Genomic DNA, 17,883 nt, shown 5'->3' with positions numbered 1-17,883 from the left:
CGTTCTGGGACACTAATGTCCTGTGGACTCCTCCTTTGACTCGGCTGGTGGCCAAGCTGAGATAGAAACCTGGGTCTGTGTGGCCAGACCCCGGCTCTTCATCGCATACTCCCCGGGAGCTGAGACTCCCAGGCTGTGGAGTGATTTCCTGGCAGGAACATACAGGAATTGGAGGGGGATTGGCTTCAGATAGGACCATTTGGGAGTGGGAAGGGCACCTGTCTGGACCCCCTGGTTCCTGCTGCCTCCTGCAGGGCCCACAGGCCTCCCCAGGTGAACTTGGGACTAGAGTGCTTGCTTACCAGCTCTCACTAATTTATGTATTTATTTACTTACTTAGTTTTGAAATGAGGTCTCAGATAGTCCAGAACAACCTTGAATTTGCTATGTAACTGAAGATGACTTTGAACTTCTGATCCTCTTCCTCCCACCCTTGGAGGGTTGAAATTAAACCTGTGGACCACCATGCCTGGTTTTATGTGGTCCGGGGGATCAAATCCAGAGCTTCCTGCATACTAGCACCAAGTGACCAACTGAGCCCGTCCCCAGGCCCATAGCTCTTTTTCCATGGCACTTTACAGCTTACCTAGGCTGGGTAAAACAGAGTGTCGGTAGAAGCCCTGTGAGGTCCTACTCGAGGCTCAGAAACCCTGCTACAGTTGGTGCTTTGGAGTCTCAGCCTTGCTTGACCCAAGTCCACAGCATCCATGCTGGGTAGCAGAGGCCAGGAGCACACTTAGGACTGCCTGCCCAGGCCTGGGCCTCTGCAGTAGCCCCCCAGTTCCCACCAGTCTGCCTCCTTCTTTAGCGGTGCTTGGCTCAGGATGCTCCCACCACCCCTGAGCACTTCCTAGGAACACTGGGTATTTGGCTGTGGGTCATACATCACTGGAGCAGGCAGTCCGATTCCTGCCCCAGAGCTCAAAGTCAAGGGCTGACATTACATGGCAGTTTGGTACCCACACCCCGGCCTCCTGGAAGCCACATCCTCCCCTTCCTGGAATCTCCGCTGCCCTCCCCTTTCGATTGTAACCAGCATGTCTTGTGTGTCTTCTGACATCAGGGGTCAGCCCTTTGTTACCTCATTGTCCCTCACGAATTCCATGACCAATGCCTTTCTTGGGATGGTGGCCTCAGCCCATCTGAGTCTCACAGGCGGAAGCCAGCAGCAATGGCAGCCAGATCCCTCAGTCAGCAGGCGCCAGTGCCAGGACTGCCTGTGGGTGAGGGCGGCTCCTCCAGCCAGGAATTCATTCACCTGCTTGGGCCGCATCTTAGGCGGGGTGGCAGGCTGGGCTGGAATGTTCGTTAGGTCCGCACGTGTACAGGGACTGAGCCACCAGCATGGCCTCGTGGGAGCCCCAGGGAAACCAGGTTCCTGTGGCCACAGCACTGCTGTGAGTCAACCCCATGCTGAGCTCCAAATGGAACTCCTAGCCTGGCCCCACTGTAGACAGACTCCACTCCTTGCGGTGGGAACAGCCTGGGTTCCTCTAAGTTCCAGAGGTGGGGGGGCAGGGTCTTGGCATCGTCAGAGAGTGGGGTTACACTAAAGCAAGCAGAGGCAATGCCCACCTGGCAGGACTTCCAGGGGGCTCAAGACCTCTGCCCACCCCGAAATCTGCAGGCCCTTACCCTCTCCAGTATGTCCCAAGGGTGCCTAGCTCTTCTTCCCAGGATGGAAAACAAAGTCACAGCCAGATAAGGGGAAGTCAGGGGCAGGACCTTGGTCCCAGACCCTATCCCTGACCCCCTGGAAAGACGGGCCTGTACAAAATACCAAGTCTAATGGCCTGAGTTCAAGCCCCAGGACCCACATGGTAGAAGGACAGAACCAACTTACACAAGTTGTCCTCTGATCTCCACACTCACGCCGTCGTGGCACACCTGAGCACATGCATGCACACACACATACATTCACAAACACACTCAACAAATAAATGTAAAAAATAAATAAATAATAAAGAAAGGCAATGGCTCCCCAGCTCAGAAGGAGTGTGGCTGAGCTGGTCACGTTCATGGCATGGGAGGAGGGACAGGACTGCTGTCAGCAGGCACTGTGGGGACTCTGGAGTGTGACAGGACATTAGGCAGGACAGGGATAGTATGGGAATGTTCAGACAGAGGCCCTGGAGAGGTCCCTTTAACAGTACGAATTGTGCTCTAAGCGCCGCGTGCCTGAAGGAGTTCAGACAACCCGAGGAAAGTATGTTCAGGCACTAGGCAGCGTGAGCAAAGGCCCTGTGGTGGACAGGCCTCGGCTTCCTGGAGGGAAGAAAGGCTGAACCCCTTTCTCATAGTCCAGGAGGCCTCATGGGGGCACCTGCCTAGTTCCCTGCCTAACCAGTCACAAAGTAAATTCTCTGCTTCCTTGTTACTACAACTTGGCTTCCCTTGACTCTGGGTTTTGGGGGCAGAGCCTCAAGATGTCAAGAACTCCTGTCCTTTGGGAACCCAAAGTACCAGGAGTAGGGAGGACCATGGAATCTTGAATAAGCTGAGAAAATTCCCAAGACACTGAGCTCTGGGCACCCCTCCCAATATGCCTGGACTCAGGTGCCCAGACACGTGCCAGGCTGACCCTGGGGGCCCCACCCTGGCAGATGGAGCTTGTCTGAGAGTAGATGATGCCATGATTTGTGGCCCAGGGACAAGCTTTGCTGAGGGTGATAGATCGGTGTGTCACCGTGGCAGGACAGGGAAGGAGGCTGGGACTGTGTCATGTGCCATGGGCCCCAGCTCCCCCACCCTCCCAGACCTGTCTGGAGACCTGAGAGATACAACATGAGACTTTGCTGAGGACAAGGTGGAGAGGGGCTGACCTTCGGGAAGGCAAAGAGGAGGAATATAGAAGGGAGGGAGGGAGGGAGGGAGGGAGGGAGGGAGGGAGGGAGGGAGAGAGAGAGAGAGAGAGAGAGAGAGAGAGAGAGAGAGAGAGAGAGAGAGAGAATGCGCACAAGCATGCTAAGGGACTGAGGGAGGAAGAAATGTCCAGGGGATACCTTCAGCCTTGGAGGGACTGCAGGGCCATGGCTGTAATTCAAGTGTCAGATCTTCCACATGGCCACTTGCAGCTCCTGAGGGGGGCTTCCTTGAGCTCCCTTGAGGTAGGACCTCTCCTGGGGTACCCAAAGCACTTGACATCCTTGTGTGAGCATGTTGCTAGGGCTTGGGGTAGCAGGGGTCTGTGTCACAGACTGCATTGGCTTAGGGGGCTGAGGATAGGGGCATCCTCTGTCTTATCTATAACAAAGCCCAAATGGGCTTATCAGGGGTTGCTGACATCTGACCTGTATAAACATAAACATATATTATAAACAGTACAGTCCTGTTTCTGTGTCACAGACATTTGTTAAGGCCTTGGGGTCTGTGGTGACCCAGAGGTGCACAGACATGTCTGCCGCCCCATCTCTTCCGGTTTCCTAGTTATGGGTGCCTTAGCCTGATTTCTAAATCAAGAACCACCCCCCTCACCTAGAACCAACTCCTGTTAAGTGTTCCCTAGCCTTCTAACATAGACTTTGGCATATGCACACTCCAACACAAAATAAATAAGCAATAAATATTTGGTTTAAAAAGAGGCCTGTGGGTTTAGACATCAGAAAAATCTGGGCATGTATTCCAGCTCAGCCCTTCCCACCCTGAGCCCCTGGAGTGAATGCTCCCCTTTCTTGGGCCTGTTTCCTTCTCTGCCATCACAGAACACTACTCTGAGGAGTTAGCATAGGGTGAGAGAGAGCAAGAGAAGACACCTATCAGTGCCTACCTGTTGCAGAATATTCCTTTACACAATGTGAAGATGTATCACTGTGGTTGGTTTAATAAAGAGCTGAATGGCCAATAGCTAGACAGGAAGAGGTTAGGTGGGACTTCTGGGGAGAGAGGTCTCAGGAAAGAAGAAAGGAGACACAGAATAACCAGGATGAGCATAATGGAGCACACGGAAGAACACAGATTTTAAAATATGGGTTAATTTAAGTTATAAGAGATAGTTTGAAACAAGCCTGAGATAAGGTCACACTTTTATAATTAATAATAAGTCTCTGTGTCATTTTTTGTGAGTTGGTGGCCCAAGAAGAAAAGCCTGATTACACATGGAACCCAACGTGGGGCCACGTATATCCTCATAAGTCCTGAGAAAGCTTAAAAAAAAGTTTGGAACATGGAGCCAAACACAGCTAGCTTCCTGGTGACCACAGTCCCTGAGGTAGGCTCAGTGGTGTATAGAGATACAGCTACTGGCCACTGCCTGTGGGCTGGAGCCAGCTGCCAGCATCATGTGCTATGCTGAACTGTGCCAAGAGCTGACAGAGCAGTTTAAGATTTGTCTCACATGGTCATCGAACACTACAGATGCTCAGTAAATACAGATCCAGATGGGAAAAACCTTTAAACAGGTTACAGTGTGTTTGAAAAATGTGTGTAGGCTTAAAAAAGAAAAGAAAATGGATATAGACTGTCATAGAAAAATAGTTTATAAATAATAAGATACTTTAAAAAATAATATAAAAAGGATATGTCATATAAAGATGGGAAATACACAGAGAGTCTGGATCGTATATGGTATTGTGTTGACTGAATTTTTTGATTGCTGATGAGCAAATGGCAGCTGCTGAGAGACACAGGATTGTATGGGGGACTGGTAAATTAAACCGACCTAGATACTTTAGGAATGTCTTAACTTTAAAATGGAAGTCAGAAAATGTACTGCTTTTGGGAAAAGGTTATGCTTTTGTTTCCACAGAAAATGAAAGGCTGTGGATTCATTCAAAATTGAAGAGATCAGGTTTGACCAGGGAAGACCCCCTGAAAATCCTGACTACAGACATAAGGAAATAAACCTAGAAAAACTACAAGACAGGTGATGTATATTTTACCTGCTCAAACAAAACAAAAAATCATCTTGGACTGGCTTGTGTACAATGCACAGTCCATACTTGTGTTAACACAGATATGTATGTTACCTTTGAAATTTGTGTATTTTCATAGCAAGGGGACCAGATACCAATGAAAATGGTGGTCCAGGTGATCCAGCCTCTCAGAGTGCTTCTGTTGCCGTTTCCTCAGAGTTCCACATCCAGAACAGCTTCAAGGCTGCTGGCTAATCCAGTCTCATAGACTATTCTAGCCAGAATTGCAGATAAGCCTTGCATTTTCCCATTGCAGAGACTGGACAACAAATGCTATGACTAGTCTCCCAGGACTTGACCAGTAGCTCAATTTCCTTAGAGTCCCCTAAAGATGCTGTTGCTCCAGACAACAGGAAGCTGTCTAGAGAACACAATGCCCACATTCCCAAGAGGCGGAGTAGGTAGTTTTTGGTCATTCAGTGGGTTATGGATGTTTGTCATAATTTAGGGGGGGGATTGGTTACAAGTGGTTATTGATCATGATCAGGAAAAAAGATGAACAAGGGAGATTAGATTCAGGGATCTCTTTCTGAAGGGAAAAAGGGGGATATAGTATAGAAATGATGGGATAAAAGGGTAGATTGTTGAGTCTACTTTTGAACAACCACTAATCTCAAATATTTTACATTGGTGTGGATTTTTGTATATTGATACAAATTTAAGGTTATTTTGTTATACTATATATATGTTTCTATTCTTGTTTAAGGTATTGTACCTATCTATACAGCTCATTTAAAAATGTAATGTAGGCCGGGTGGTGGTGGCGCACGCCTTTAATCCCAGCACTCGGGAGGCAGAGCCAGGCGGATCTCTGTGAGTTCGAGGCCAGCCTGGGCTACCAAGTGAGCTCCAGGAAAGGCGCAAAACTACACAGAGAAACCTTGTCTCGAAAAACCAAAAAAAAAAAAAAAAAAAAAAAAAAAAAAAAAAATGTAATGTAAAGTTTTAGTCGTTGGAAGCTATTTAGAATAATAATGAAATACAGGTTAATAGTCATTTATAACAAACTTACAGTCATGTTAGGTATGTTTTCAAGATCATACAGAGATAGATAGGTAATCTTCAAACACTTCAAAGACTTACAGAATATGGCATTTAAAATGTTATAATAACATAAGGCTTTTATGATAGTGAGACATGTCTGCTCCTGGCAGTACTTCAAAAATGAGTGATGGGCAATGAAGAACCTCCATATATGGAGTTTGCTCTCACTGTGGCAAAAGCTAGCCATTTGGACAAGAGAATGCCCTTGCCTCGACTACTGACAGTCTGCTGTACAAACTGGACAAGCAGGACACAAAAGAAAGTGACTGCCAAACTTTGCTGAGACAAGGTAGGACAGTCCTTCAAAATTCCTGGTTCACAGAAAAGTCTGTCAGATATTCTAGTCCCCTAGGCCAAAGATGGATGCCCCAATGTTACAGAGGAACCTTGGGTGACTGTCCAGGCAGTCAGCCATTTCTGTCATTTCTCATAGTTTTGAAAGTTGCTTGCTCTGTACTTCCTGTTTACCCAGGTAATATTATATCCTTCTCAGGTCTCTGATGGGATTGAAGACTAGACAGTTATAGTTACAGTTTCCCTTAGTCATGATGGAAAGTAAATTAGGTATAAAACTTTGGACTAATCAAGAGAGGATAGATGAGAGTATTTTCTCTGAATTTGCCAAATACAAATGGACTGGACATTGTAAATGTAATTCTTACTTAGTAATTGTTCTTATTATATATAGTTTTATTATGTTAGAGTTAAAACCTTTCCTTTTTATTTAGACAAAAAGGGGGAAATGTCACAGAATATTCCTTTACACTGTGTGAAGATGCATCACTGTGACTGGTTTAATAAAGAGCTGAATGGCCAATAGCTAGACAGGAAGAGGTTAGGTGGGACTTCTGGGGACAGAGAGGTCTCAGAGAAGAAGAAAAGAGGAGTCACCAACCAGACATGGAATAACCAGGATGGGCAAAATGGAGATGGGGTAATGAGCATGCAGAAGAACACAGATTAAAAAATATGAGTTAATTTAAGTTATAAGAGCAAGTTAGAAACAAGCCTAAGCTGAGGCCAAGCTTTCATAATTAATAGTAAGTCTCTGTGTCATTTTTTTGTGAGCTGCCAGCCCTAGAAGAAAAGCTCAATTACAGTCACTATCGACCTTGTCCTCAGCATCAGCCTTCATCACTGTCATCATGAGATGATGATGCTCTGCCCTACACCCACGAGAGGCAGCAGAGCTCCCTGGGGAAGAAAGCACAGAGCAGGGGTGTGGTGTCCTGGGCTCATTCAGCCTGGCCAAAAGTAGGGGTATCGCCTTATCCTTCTACACCCCAGGCCTTGACTGCCCAGTGTATGCTGAACTGACTTAACTCAAGGTACTGACAGAGGACCTGACTTTTCACAGCACTGAGCAACAGCTTCATACCTACCCTAGGGACAAGCAGGGGACATGTCTGGGGACAGGAATTATATCACTGTCCAATCCCCCAAGAAGACCAGGAATGGGTAACTGATGGGCCTTTTGGAGCTGAAGAAAGGGGAAGCCTGGGGTGAGGGGTGCTTCCAGGGACACTGGAAGGGGGCTCTCAGAGGTGAAAGCACAGTTAATGAGGGGTGAGGTGGCTGTCCTTCCATGAAGCCCAGAATCACACCTTCCCCCTACTTCTGCATGCCCATGTTGAAGGTGCCCTGTACCTACAGCCAACCCCACCCAGCCACCTTTTCCCAGCACTAGCAGGAGGCCTCCCCAGCACGTTCCAGGCAGTGCCTTCCCCACTGGACACACTGCTGGGTTCTCCAGGTGTGGCCCCTCCCAGGCCCTCCTCCTCAAGTCTGCCCTGCTCCCCTTCTGTCTCAATTGTGGTCTCTCAGCCAAGTTCATCTCCAATGCCACCACCTCCAAGAAGTCCCCTTCTGTCATAACCATACGGGGGTTCTCCCTCCCTTGAGGCCCCAGGAGGTCCTTCCCCTTGCTCAATCCTCTGGTCTCGCTCCTTGCATCTGTCCTCTGCCTTACCAGGACTCCTGATGCGATTCTGAGAGTCTGCAGGTGGCCTGTGTAGGTGTGTGGGGAGGGGTCCTGCAGGCCAGCCCTGGGCCAACGCCACTCACACAAAGACATACCAGGTTCATGATGGACAGCTAGTCCAGCATGCACTGATCTCATGTGGCTTGTTCGAGGTGTTACTTTCTCTTTGAGGAACAGAAATTAGAGAGGCAATTTGTTCAAGGTCCGCGGTGTGACAGGGGCAGGGCTGGTTGTCTGACATCAAAGCTTCTCTGTAAATTACCCCGTGGGCAGGAGAGGTGGCACAGCCACTAAGAACGTTTGACGCTCTTACAGAGGACCTGAGTTCTGTTCCCAACACCCACATCAGGCGGTTCATAACTGTTGGTAACTCCAGTTCTAGACTACCTAACACCCTCTTCTGGCTTCCATGGGTACCAACACACACAAGGACACATACACGCACAGAAAAAAAAAGAAAAAGAAAAAAAATGACCATCCCCATCCCTCAGGCCACCTCCTGGGGTAGGCCAGTGTTAGTCTGTAGTGACAATGTCCTTGGTCCTCCCACCTCAGTTCTGATGGAAGCCCCCGCTACACCTTCCTTTAAAGGCCTTTAAAGGTCTTCTTGGGGTGGAGTGTGGTCATGGGACTTAGACTAAGCCATGCAGATGCACCTGACCAGTCTGAAGCCAGAGGGAGCGGTTCAAAGCAGCAAGGCCATGCGGGGAGGGTCTAGGTAGGGGCGGGGGCAGGGCAGCCATGCCCAGTGCTGGAGCCTATGTTGATACATCCTGTTAACAAGACTAGAAGGTGAGACTTCTGATGGATGACTTAAGAGATGGGCTTCAGACATTGTTGCTGCCCTCCCATGAACAGGGAGCCTGGGCAGTCAGGTGCCTGCTCTGTCTACCCCCCGCCCCCCAGCAAGGACTGTCTATCAAAGCCAACTGGAGTCATTGCCTGTCTCCTGACAAAAGACCAGATGGGTGAGGGCCTGCTTTTGGTACACGGGACAGTGAGGAGATTTATGTGGGCAAGGTTTCCTAGAGGGAATACAGAATGCAGTGGGCTCTGTTCCTCAGCTATGCTCAGGTGGGTCAGGGTCATGAGTGATGAGGGGAGCCAGGCTGGAGTGGAGCCCACAGTCATTCAAAGACCCTAGCTCTGCCTATCTGCCAGGCCAGCCACACCCAGATCCATGATCTAGGCTGGTGCGTGATGGTCTGGACTCCCAGCTGCTAGCTCATCAGTCGTCCGATCCAAAGTCACTACTAAGCTCCCAGCTCCTGGGCCCGGCCCTGGGAATTGCTATAACTGGGAGTTATGGGGGAACCTCAGAGTCCCCTGCTAAGGGCTTCTCATTAAAGCTACTGCCTAGCTGGATGACTTCAGATGAGTCCTTCAAGGTCGCCATGGTTCAGCTGGACAAACCAGCTGCTGAAGTTGCTTTGAGGACTCAAGTCAAATGTGAAGCTTTCAGCCCTGGGTGGACCCCGATGGCTGCAGATGTGACTGTCGCTATTACACACTGTCCCTACAATGCTTGCAGAAACCCCGGGGGAGGTGTGGCGGCAGGCACCTCACAGATGAAGAAGCAGCTGCAGAGCATGGTGCTCACTCACCTTAGGCCACTCCAAGCTCTTCTTTGAACCCATAGCTGCCCCGTTGCCCCTCCATGCCGGTTCTCTCCCTGTCTACTGAGAGGAGGAGACGAAAGTCTTCTCTAACCCACCGGAGTTCCCTCGCCACTCTTGGCATGCCATTTCTTTTTACTGTTTGAGACAGGCTCGCTCTATATAGACGCAGCTGGCACAGAACTTCCGATCCTCCTGCCTCAGTCCCCTAAATGCTGGAACTGAAAGCCTAGGCCACTATGCCTAGCTTGACAACCTTTTTCTGAAATGAGCCAAGAGGCTCTTCTGGGCTTTCAGGGCCCCACGTGATGTGTGGTGCACACTGAGTCCCCCCCCCCCCCAAACACCTGACGTGTAAACGCACTTACAAGCTGCAACTGTCCCGGCCCAGTCAGCCTTTCCGGAGTGGACACCCCACGATCAGCCAAGCCAGCCCTTCAGGAGCCACAAGAAGTCACTCGTGTTCATCCCACATGGAGCTGGGACTGAAGACCAAGAAAAGCAAAGAAAGGATGCCCATGGATGGCGGCCACAGGGGGACCCGGATTTAAGTCCCAGCTCTGACAGGATGGCCTTGGTTTTGAAACATCCCCTGAGACTTCTCAGCAGCCAGTCAGTGTGACCTGAGAAGCACTGGGCCTCGCTGCTGGGTGGGATCCCCTGGACAGCATGTCTGCCAGCTTCCTGATGAAGCTGGGTTCTGAAGCACCCCTCCATTTTCCTCCCAGGTTCCACTTTCTAAAAGTGGAACTACATCACCGAGGACTACATCACCAAGCCCTTGTGTTCTTCAAGCTACTGAGATGAGAACAGCCACACGCAGGGGTCCGTCTGCCGTCCACACTGCCAGACTAAGCACAGCCCTGCTCACTGGCCCTGGCTGGGAAAATCACACTCACCCAGCCCTGGATGTAGCAGTGATGTCCCTGACCCAGGCCCTCCGCAGGCTCCCTCTTGGCACTGGGGATCCTGATGGACACTCTGACTCACTGGGCAGCCCCACAGGGTAATCTAGAGGAGGCCTGGTGGCTCAGTGGCCCCACAAAGGTCTCTCTTCCCACCTCAGGGAGACGCCTCCAAGAACCCATCACTGCATCTACTCAGAACTGCTGGTCTTGCTGGTGGAAAAGCAGGGGTCGCAGCGGGCAGGCAGAGGTGCCACAGCCACAGTTAGGACTCTGGACTGACACCAAAGCCCCGAGCTTTCCATTTGCTAGGAAGCCTTCCAACGGGGCATGACCATCATGACCTTTGACATCATCGCCCCCCACCATACATCTGACACTAGTGAACTGTCATGTGCCTGGAGGCCTCTTGTGACAGAAGTCTCTCTCCACACAGCTCTTGCCACTGCAGGATCCTGCTTCTTACTGAGTTTTCCTTAGAAGTCAAGCCCCTCCCAGGATGAAGTCATTCTAACTAGAGCCCCTGAGGTATGCTTAGTTCAGACATGCAGAAACAGGCCCAGAGAGGTGAAGGTCTTGGTGTAAGGACACACAGCTAGCCCTGAACTGAGACCTGACTCCAGACTGTGACCCCCAGAAACTCTGTCTTCCAGCCCTGGCCTTCAGGGCCCACACAGGGTTGGGCAAATGTATGGGGGTGCTAGAATGGATGGAGAGAGAACCTGGGGTCTCAATTTGGCCATGTAACAGGATGGCTGCTGAAGGGCATATGCCTTCCCACCCCCTACTCACAAATCAGGGATCTTCATTCTTGAATAAACCTCAGCCCCTTGTCATCCCATCCTCAACACTCCAGGCCTGTCTACCACACACCATGCTCACCTTAGCTTCCAGTCAGGCATGGCTGTGCCCTAGGCCCCTGGAGCCGGGATGTGACCAAAGGGGTTTTCTCCAGGTGAGGAAGCATGAGCCCCAATGGGCCTTAGTCAGTGCCGCCGTTTCAGGTACTTGAGGTGCTCAGACCAACATCTGAAGTTCAGATGTCCCCAAGGCCTCTGTTTTAATGGAACCAGCAGTGTGAGCACAAGCGAACTGCTCATTGGTTGCTGAACACATCCTTGGACAGGCCTCAGGATGGGAGCTGCTGAGGCAGACTTGGCAATGAAGGGCCTGTTTGCCAGCAGCTTGGACACGTCCATGGGTGAGTTCCCATTTGAGAAAGTGCCTTTGAGAACGGGCACAAGAATGGCTGGCATCAAGCCAAGACTCACTGGGAGAATGACCAGCCTGGGGACAACTGCTTCTAGAGCCAGGAGAGGACACAGCATTGTCAGGCTGCCCGTAATTACAGGCAACAGGACTGTGACCAGAGATTACTGCCACACGAAGGGCTGGGGCTGAGAGGCCGAACGGCTGGGGCTCGGCCCTCACGGTTCCGCCCAACAGCAGCTACCTTCTAATTGCACCGACTGGTGCCCAGAACCTGTCATCCTAGCTCCCAGCTGGCTCCCATGGCCTTGCATCTCACCCAGATGCCTGGTTCCCAGCATGAGGTCAGTTAACCTTTGGCTGTGGCTACCACACCTGCCTGTCGGGCTCTTGGCCAAGCCTCGGCTCCTGAAGCCATGGGAGGCTGCGATGATCTGCATCTGTGCCTAGACAGACAGGGAGCCAGTCCAGGTAAACAAGCAGGGCTCGGACAGAGCTGAATCCCACTGGCAAGCTGTGCAGCCTTGGGCAAGTGAGCCTCAGGATCCTCCTTGAACGGGCAAAAGCAACAGAAACTTAAGGATTAGAGATCATCCCAGGCACAGTGCTCTGGCAGAGTTAGGTACTTAGAGTACTGCAGGGTTCCCAAACTCCTAAGGCCATCAACAGCCTACCAGGTGTCCAGCAGGGACAGACTTACATGAAGACCGATGAGGACAGCAAGGGTGGTCGGAGAGACAAGGGCACCAGGAATAGGAGGCAGAGGTATCTGAGGGATGAAGCCCAAAGAGCGACAAGCAGATTCCCCCGCACCACTGTGAGGTGGTCACTTTCCCACAGATGTTTCCTTGACCACCCTCCCCCCCAATGTCCTGGGACCTCACCTCTGTCCTCTCTGGCTCTGCCCCAGAGGGACTGAAGGGGACAGCAGCACCCTCCTGCAGCAGGAAGTCGGGTTTCCCACAGCAGCCTGGGTTCACAGAAGGGTGGAAGCAGCAGTCTGCATTGGGCCTGGGAAGCCAGTGTCGTGGAAGAGGTGAGCTGGGACACCGTACTTTTGGTGGAGGTTTATTTACGAGAGCACTGTCTCACTTCTGCACCCCACCTCCTGTCCTGTCTCCCCTTTGGTTCACAGTGACAATCTTAAGTGCTCTCCAGCCCTTTGTGCCCAGGTCTCCTGTGGTAAGGGGTGGGTACTCAGTCCTCCTCCCCACCACCTCTGCCCACTATTTCTAGCCCTAGACAAAATGGGCCAAAGCAAAGGGACCCAGGCTGCTGGCAGTGGGGCCTTCTGCTGGGCTGGACCAAGGAGTCTGGGGGTGGTGCCAACAGGATGAGCAGCAGAGGTGGCCCTGTGTCTGCACATGCCTGGTCCCTAGTCCCGCCTCTTTGGGCTTGTTGGAGAGGCCATAGGATGAGTGGCAGCCAAACCTTGGTCAGGGAAGGAAGGGGCCCCACCTGAGACAGGAAACAGACCAGCAGAGGCCAGAAAAAAGCTTAACAAACATCACCTAGGTAACCGAGCTCTGCTGGCTGCGAGTGTGCACACATACACGAGTGGGACTTTTGACCTGACACTGAGATACAGTGGCTGACATGTTTCCTAAGGGCTCCCACTTCGCTTGTCCTTGATTCCTTATAGCCTGCTGTGGTGACCCTGCCTGTCAAAACATCACAGTGAAGGTGAAGGTACCCTCACGCAAACAGGACAGGAACCTCGCCCAGGCCCCTGCTGAGACTCAGGAGCCCATGGATGAGACTGCTACCATTGGGAAATATTCCCACTAGCCTTAAGGTCTCAGGTTGGCCGGAGGCTGCCCCCGTTCTGTCTCAGACCCACCTCTGCCCTCACCATGGACCTTCTGTTCCATATCATGTGGACTCATTTCTATCTTAGCAGGGGGTTAGACACCAAACAGAACTGTCTGTCCCTGCTCTTCCATTACCCACTGTGTGCCCAGGCTGGTGGCTCCTGTGGGCGTGGACAGAGTCTGGGCTGCATCTGCCTGTTTGGTCACGACTTTGCCTCTATTAAATGGACAGAGACCAACCTGTCCTGTGCAGAGATTGGGTCCCCGCTCTGCCCTGCAGAAGCCCCTCAGCATGTGGCTCCAGGGGCTCAGCCTGGGAACTCAGCCTTCTCAGCGGTCCCTTAGCACTGCTGGGATGATTCAAATTCAAAGTTTTAGTGTCCTGGGACACCAGAGCCAACTCTAGACAAATAAATGACCCTGAGATCAGGCATGGGGCAGGGCTACTTGATGGGAAAAAGGGGTACAGCAATAGTAGTGGGGGGACTCCAATCTGTGTACCTTGGGTTGTCTCTCTCTTGGGAATCTAACATGCTGAATGATGTCAGGGACTTAAGGCTGCAGACCTCACTAGGCCTGACAGTTGGCCTCACTCCCATGGGACCTGCAGCTAAGCACCATGGCCCCAGGAAAGAGGGCTGGCTCATCTGGTGTCCTTCAGTGTCCCTGCTATGGGATGCAGGCATGGGGAGGCTCTTTACCGCCAGCCTGTTCTCCACCGCTGTTTGGGCACAGCCAAGGCCTAGCCCTAGAACCGGGCACAGACCCGCAGGGCTGCTGTGTCAGCGGCTTGTCTGGGACGGTGCAGATCCACTGGGAAGTACCCTTGAGCAGACACACCTAGAAAAGCTGGACAATGAAAACAAGACAAACTTGGGCCGGGTCCCAAATCCTCGGAGGCCTTGTAATGTGCATTCATTCTATGGTAAGCGATGACGCTATTCAAACAGAGCAGACTGGAGTGGGGTGGCGGCTCCCTGCAGACCTGTGTCTGTCAGCTGGCATTCAGAAGGCCTGGGCCTGGGACAGGCTGGGTCCCGACTCTGTAATGAGGACAGGACAGCGAACAGTTGAGGGTGCTGAAAGTCTTTGAGAACTTCAAGGGAAACTACTTCCGTCATTAGTCACCACTGTCGAGCCCACATCAAAACACCCAGGGAGAAGAAAAGCTGGATGCTCTTCCGTGAGGACTCGGCTCTGCCTGGCTCCTCGGTTGGGAGCTCAGCTGCCTCAGTACTGCTTCCCCAGTCATTTCTGCCGGATGGCCATGAGCCCCGAGTTGTTTGCTCGCTCTCCACTGGGCTACTCCAGCTGTCTCTGTGGGACACTGAGTGCCATGATTTGCTATCGACTGGCTATTTCCCTGCTACTTGCTACTTCATATGCTCACTCCAAACCAAAAGCATGGCTACCACAGGTCGCTCTCCCGAAGACAGAACAGGCCTTTGCGAGAAATAATAAAAAGCAGGAGGGACCTTGTAAAGAGCTTTGGTGACTCCCTCTGCAGGCTTTGGTTAACCTTCTGAAGGTGCTGTATTAATACGAGGTGTGACCATAAATGTGGCTTTGGCCTACAGCAAGTCCCCATCTGTACTGGCAGCCCTTTCCCCACAGGAAGCTGCTCCAATTTACTTCCCACCAAGTGACAGGATGGTGGCTGTCCCCTCCCCCCAATGCCTAAACTGCGTCTCTGGAATCCAGCAGGACAGACAAGTGTGTGTAAGGGGAGACCCCAAAACTCAAAGCCAAGGTCTCTATCCTCCTTTCTGACCCCATCTGGCCATGGAGGTACATGGGAAAGGGCTGCAGAGTCTACGCAGCTGGCGAATAGGGCCTCTTCCAAGGGGAGCTACTGTGTCTGTCCTCCAGGGCAAGCAGGTCGTCTCCCCAGCCCGAGGTGGCCACCATTCCTCTTTTACAGGTGAGAAGCCTACAGAGGTACCCAGGTGGCAGCCTTAGGCAGGGAAGCCTGGTCCTGCTGTCCCAGAGCTAACCCATCCCTCAGTGTGCTTGTCTGGTCTGCCAGAACCTCGGAATAGTACGCAAACCGAGGACCTTTGTCCCTCTGTTAGGTCTGAGCACAACACTCCACCTTGTGGCTGCAATGGCTCTGGGGGAGTGACATGGTGCCTTGGCTGTGGACGTCTTCCAAATGGGACCAGAGGCACCACAGGCCCAGGGAGCGAGCCTTGTGAACCAGACATTCAGAGGGGCTGATGTCACCCAGAGTCTTTAGTTGACTGGCCTTCTAGAACAAAGGAGATGAGAGCTAGCCAGCTCTTCCTCCCCACACGGCTGTGATTGGGTCAGCCTTTTGCTGAAGTCTGGGAAAGGCTCTGGGGAGCCCAGGAGGTGGGGAGCAGGTCTCAGAAGTCCAAAATGCAACATCAGAGGCACCACACCTGTCAACTGAGGTCCCGGCTGGGGACTTGGGGTGCTGGGTCAACGCACAGGCTCTTTCTTCACACAGCTGCTGGGGAGGGTCAGCAGAGGACAGGCCTAGCAGTGGGAACAGCTATTCTCACTGTTCTGAGTCTTCCCCGGGGTCTCTCCTCTCTGCCCGGCAGCCAGCAGGAGACTGTAAATGTTTTCAAGGCTTTTGAAGTTTGAAGGAGATGCTGACCAGGGCCTGCTCTGCTGAGCCCTCTTTTGGCTAAGGACTAGAACACCATTAGCCCCCGACCCCCCAGCCCCAGAAGGCAATTCAAATTCGGCAGTCTTCCTGGTATGTCTCCACAAGGCTGTGAGTGCACTGGCAAGGAGCAGCCAAACCCCCTTTCCAATGTGTACCAAGTCATTCATTTATTTCAAGATGGGCACACTCAAGCTGGCTGGGACAGCTCACAGCCCCTAGGTATGTATAGGTCCTTCAATGGCTCGGGCTACAGACAACTTCAGAGCCAACGCAGCACACACACACACACACATGATAGAACAGGATGCCTACAAACCCCAAGCCACTCCGAGAAAAATGAGGGAGGAGAGGGGTGCTAATGCAGCATCTGTGGGGAAGTGAGTGCACACGGAGGGACGGGTGAGGGAGAAAGGCAAGCTAGCTTCAATCTCGTCACCGCCATCTCATTTCCGTGGGGTGGTCAGGGGATTGAGTTCAACAGGTCCTTTAGGAAGCCTTCTGGATCGGTGACTTCTGACAGAAGACCTGGAAAGCAGAGACAGAGTGGGAGTGGCATTCAGGGCCTCCAGCTCCACTGAGTCACAGACGCCTCATTCACGTCTAGAACATACTGCGCCAAGCATGCTCCAATGTAAGCACTTGCTGGGCTCCGGCAATGGGGGGAGGTGATCACTGTATGATAAATACTGCTCCAGAAGCGGGTGCCACCAGAGACAATGCAGCCAAGGCCAGTCTGAATTCCCTGGAGGAGACGATTTCAACCTGTCCAGGGGCCACTGAAGGGGCTGTAACCACACCCACAATTCTAAGGTTGTTTCTTTGTTTTTGACGGGCTCTCCGATTGCAGACTGGTCTGTCTCAAACTCACTACGGAGCTGAGGATTTCCTTTGGACTTCTGTGCTACCACACCGACACTCGGTGCTGCGACCAAACCCAGTGCTTCACGCACACCAGGCAAGCACTCTTAGTTGAGCTACCCCCCCACCCCTACCCCCCCCAGAGCAGTGATTTGTGTGGAGATGCATGTCTTTCTCCATTGCTCTCACCGCATTTTCTAAGGCAGGTTTGTAGAGTTTGCTGGCTGGCTAGACTGGCAGTCCAGCAAGCTCAGTGGGGGACCCTGCCACCTGCAGCCTCCAGTGCTGCAGTTCTGCCCACACCTGGCTTTGATGGGGTGCTGGGGATCAGAACTCAGGACCTCATGCTTGCATGGCCGACCACAGCTGAGCCATTTCCCTGGCCCCTGTAAGTGATTTCTGATGGGAGCACGCCATCTCCTCAGTCTTTGTCATCATCTTAAATTGACCTAAGAAAGGCAATCGCCAATGGTCTTGTGGCTGGACTAGCTCTGACTTTCATGGTCACTTTGACAGTCTCATGTGACAAGCACAGGGCTTGGCACTAAGGACACAGCTCTGTGCTCTTGGTCAGGATTAACTCTGAGGAAAGTGGTCAGCCAGGCTGGGAAGACATGGGTGGGAAGATCAAGGAGCTTTGAAGTAAGAAACAGAGACAAGCAAGGGAGGCTGTGGCAGCTCAGACAGCAAGGCCAGAGACACCATCCCAGGGCAGAGCCCCCACTGGGCCATGAAGACCAGGGGCCGGCAGAGTGCCCAGTACTGGGCAAAGGAAGAATGCATGGGGACAGCTGTGATCCCGGGCCTTCAGTGGGTCTCCTTCCCAGAGGACAGAAAGCTAAGAGGGAATGTTAACACAAGTGCTCACTTGGCAACAGGGCCTGGGGAACTCTCTCCTGCATCTGTACACAATC

The 17,883-nt window shown here is 52.0% G+C and overlaps 1 protein-coding gene and 1 long non-coding RNA gene across 14 annotated transcripts in view; one reads left to right on the top strand and one right to left on the bottom strand.

Annotated features, from left to right (window-relative positions):
- The first annotated feature begins 1,109 nt into the window (after positions 1 to 1,109).
- Positions 1,110 to 4,972, top strand: LOC143272035 (uncharacterized). The gene is made up of 2 exons (XR_013049419.1): positions 1,110 to 1,223; positions 4,745 to 4,972. It is a non-coding gene; the product is annotated as an uncharacterized LOC143272035 (long non-coding RNA).
- Positions 4,973 to 16,252: 11,280 nt separating this feature from the next.
- Ubr4 (ubiquitin protein ligase E3 component n-recognin 4) overlaps positions 16,253 to 17,883 on the bottom strand; it is a 116,158-nt gene continuing 114,527 nt past the window's right edge. For all 13 annotated transcript variants that reach the window (XM_076565549.1, XM_076565540.1, XM_076565544.1 and 10 more), the window contains one exon: positions 16,253 to 16,636. In XM_076565549.1, the coding sequence (XP_076421664.1) occupies positions 16,572 to 16,636 (65 nt within the window). In that variant the 3' untranslated portion in view covers positions 16,253 to 16,571. The remainder of the gene's footprint in view (positions 16,637 to 17,883) is intronic.

This window comes from Peromyscus maniculatus, chromosome 2 (assembly GCF_049852395.1).
Source record: "Peromyscus maniculatus bairdii isolate BWxNUB_F1_BW_parent chromosome 2, HU_Pman_BW_mat_3.1, whole genome shotgun sequence".
NCBI classification, from domain to species: Eukaryota; Metazoa; Chordata; class Mammalia; order Rodentia; family Cricetidae; genus Peromyscus; species Peromyscus maniculatus.
This window is presented reverse-complemented; position numbering and strand designations above follow the sequence as displayed.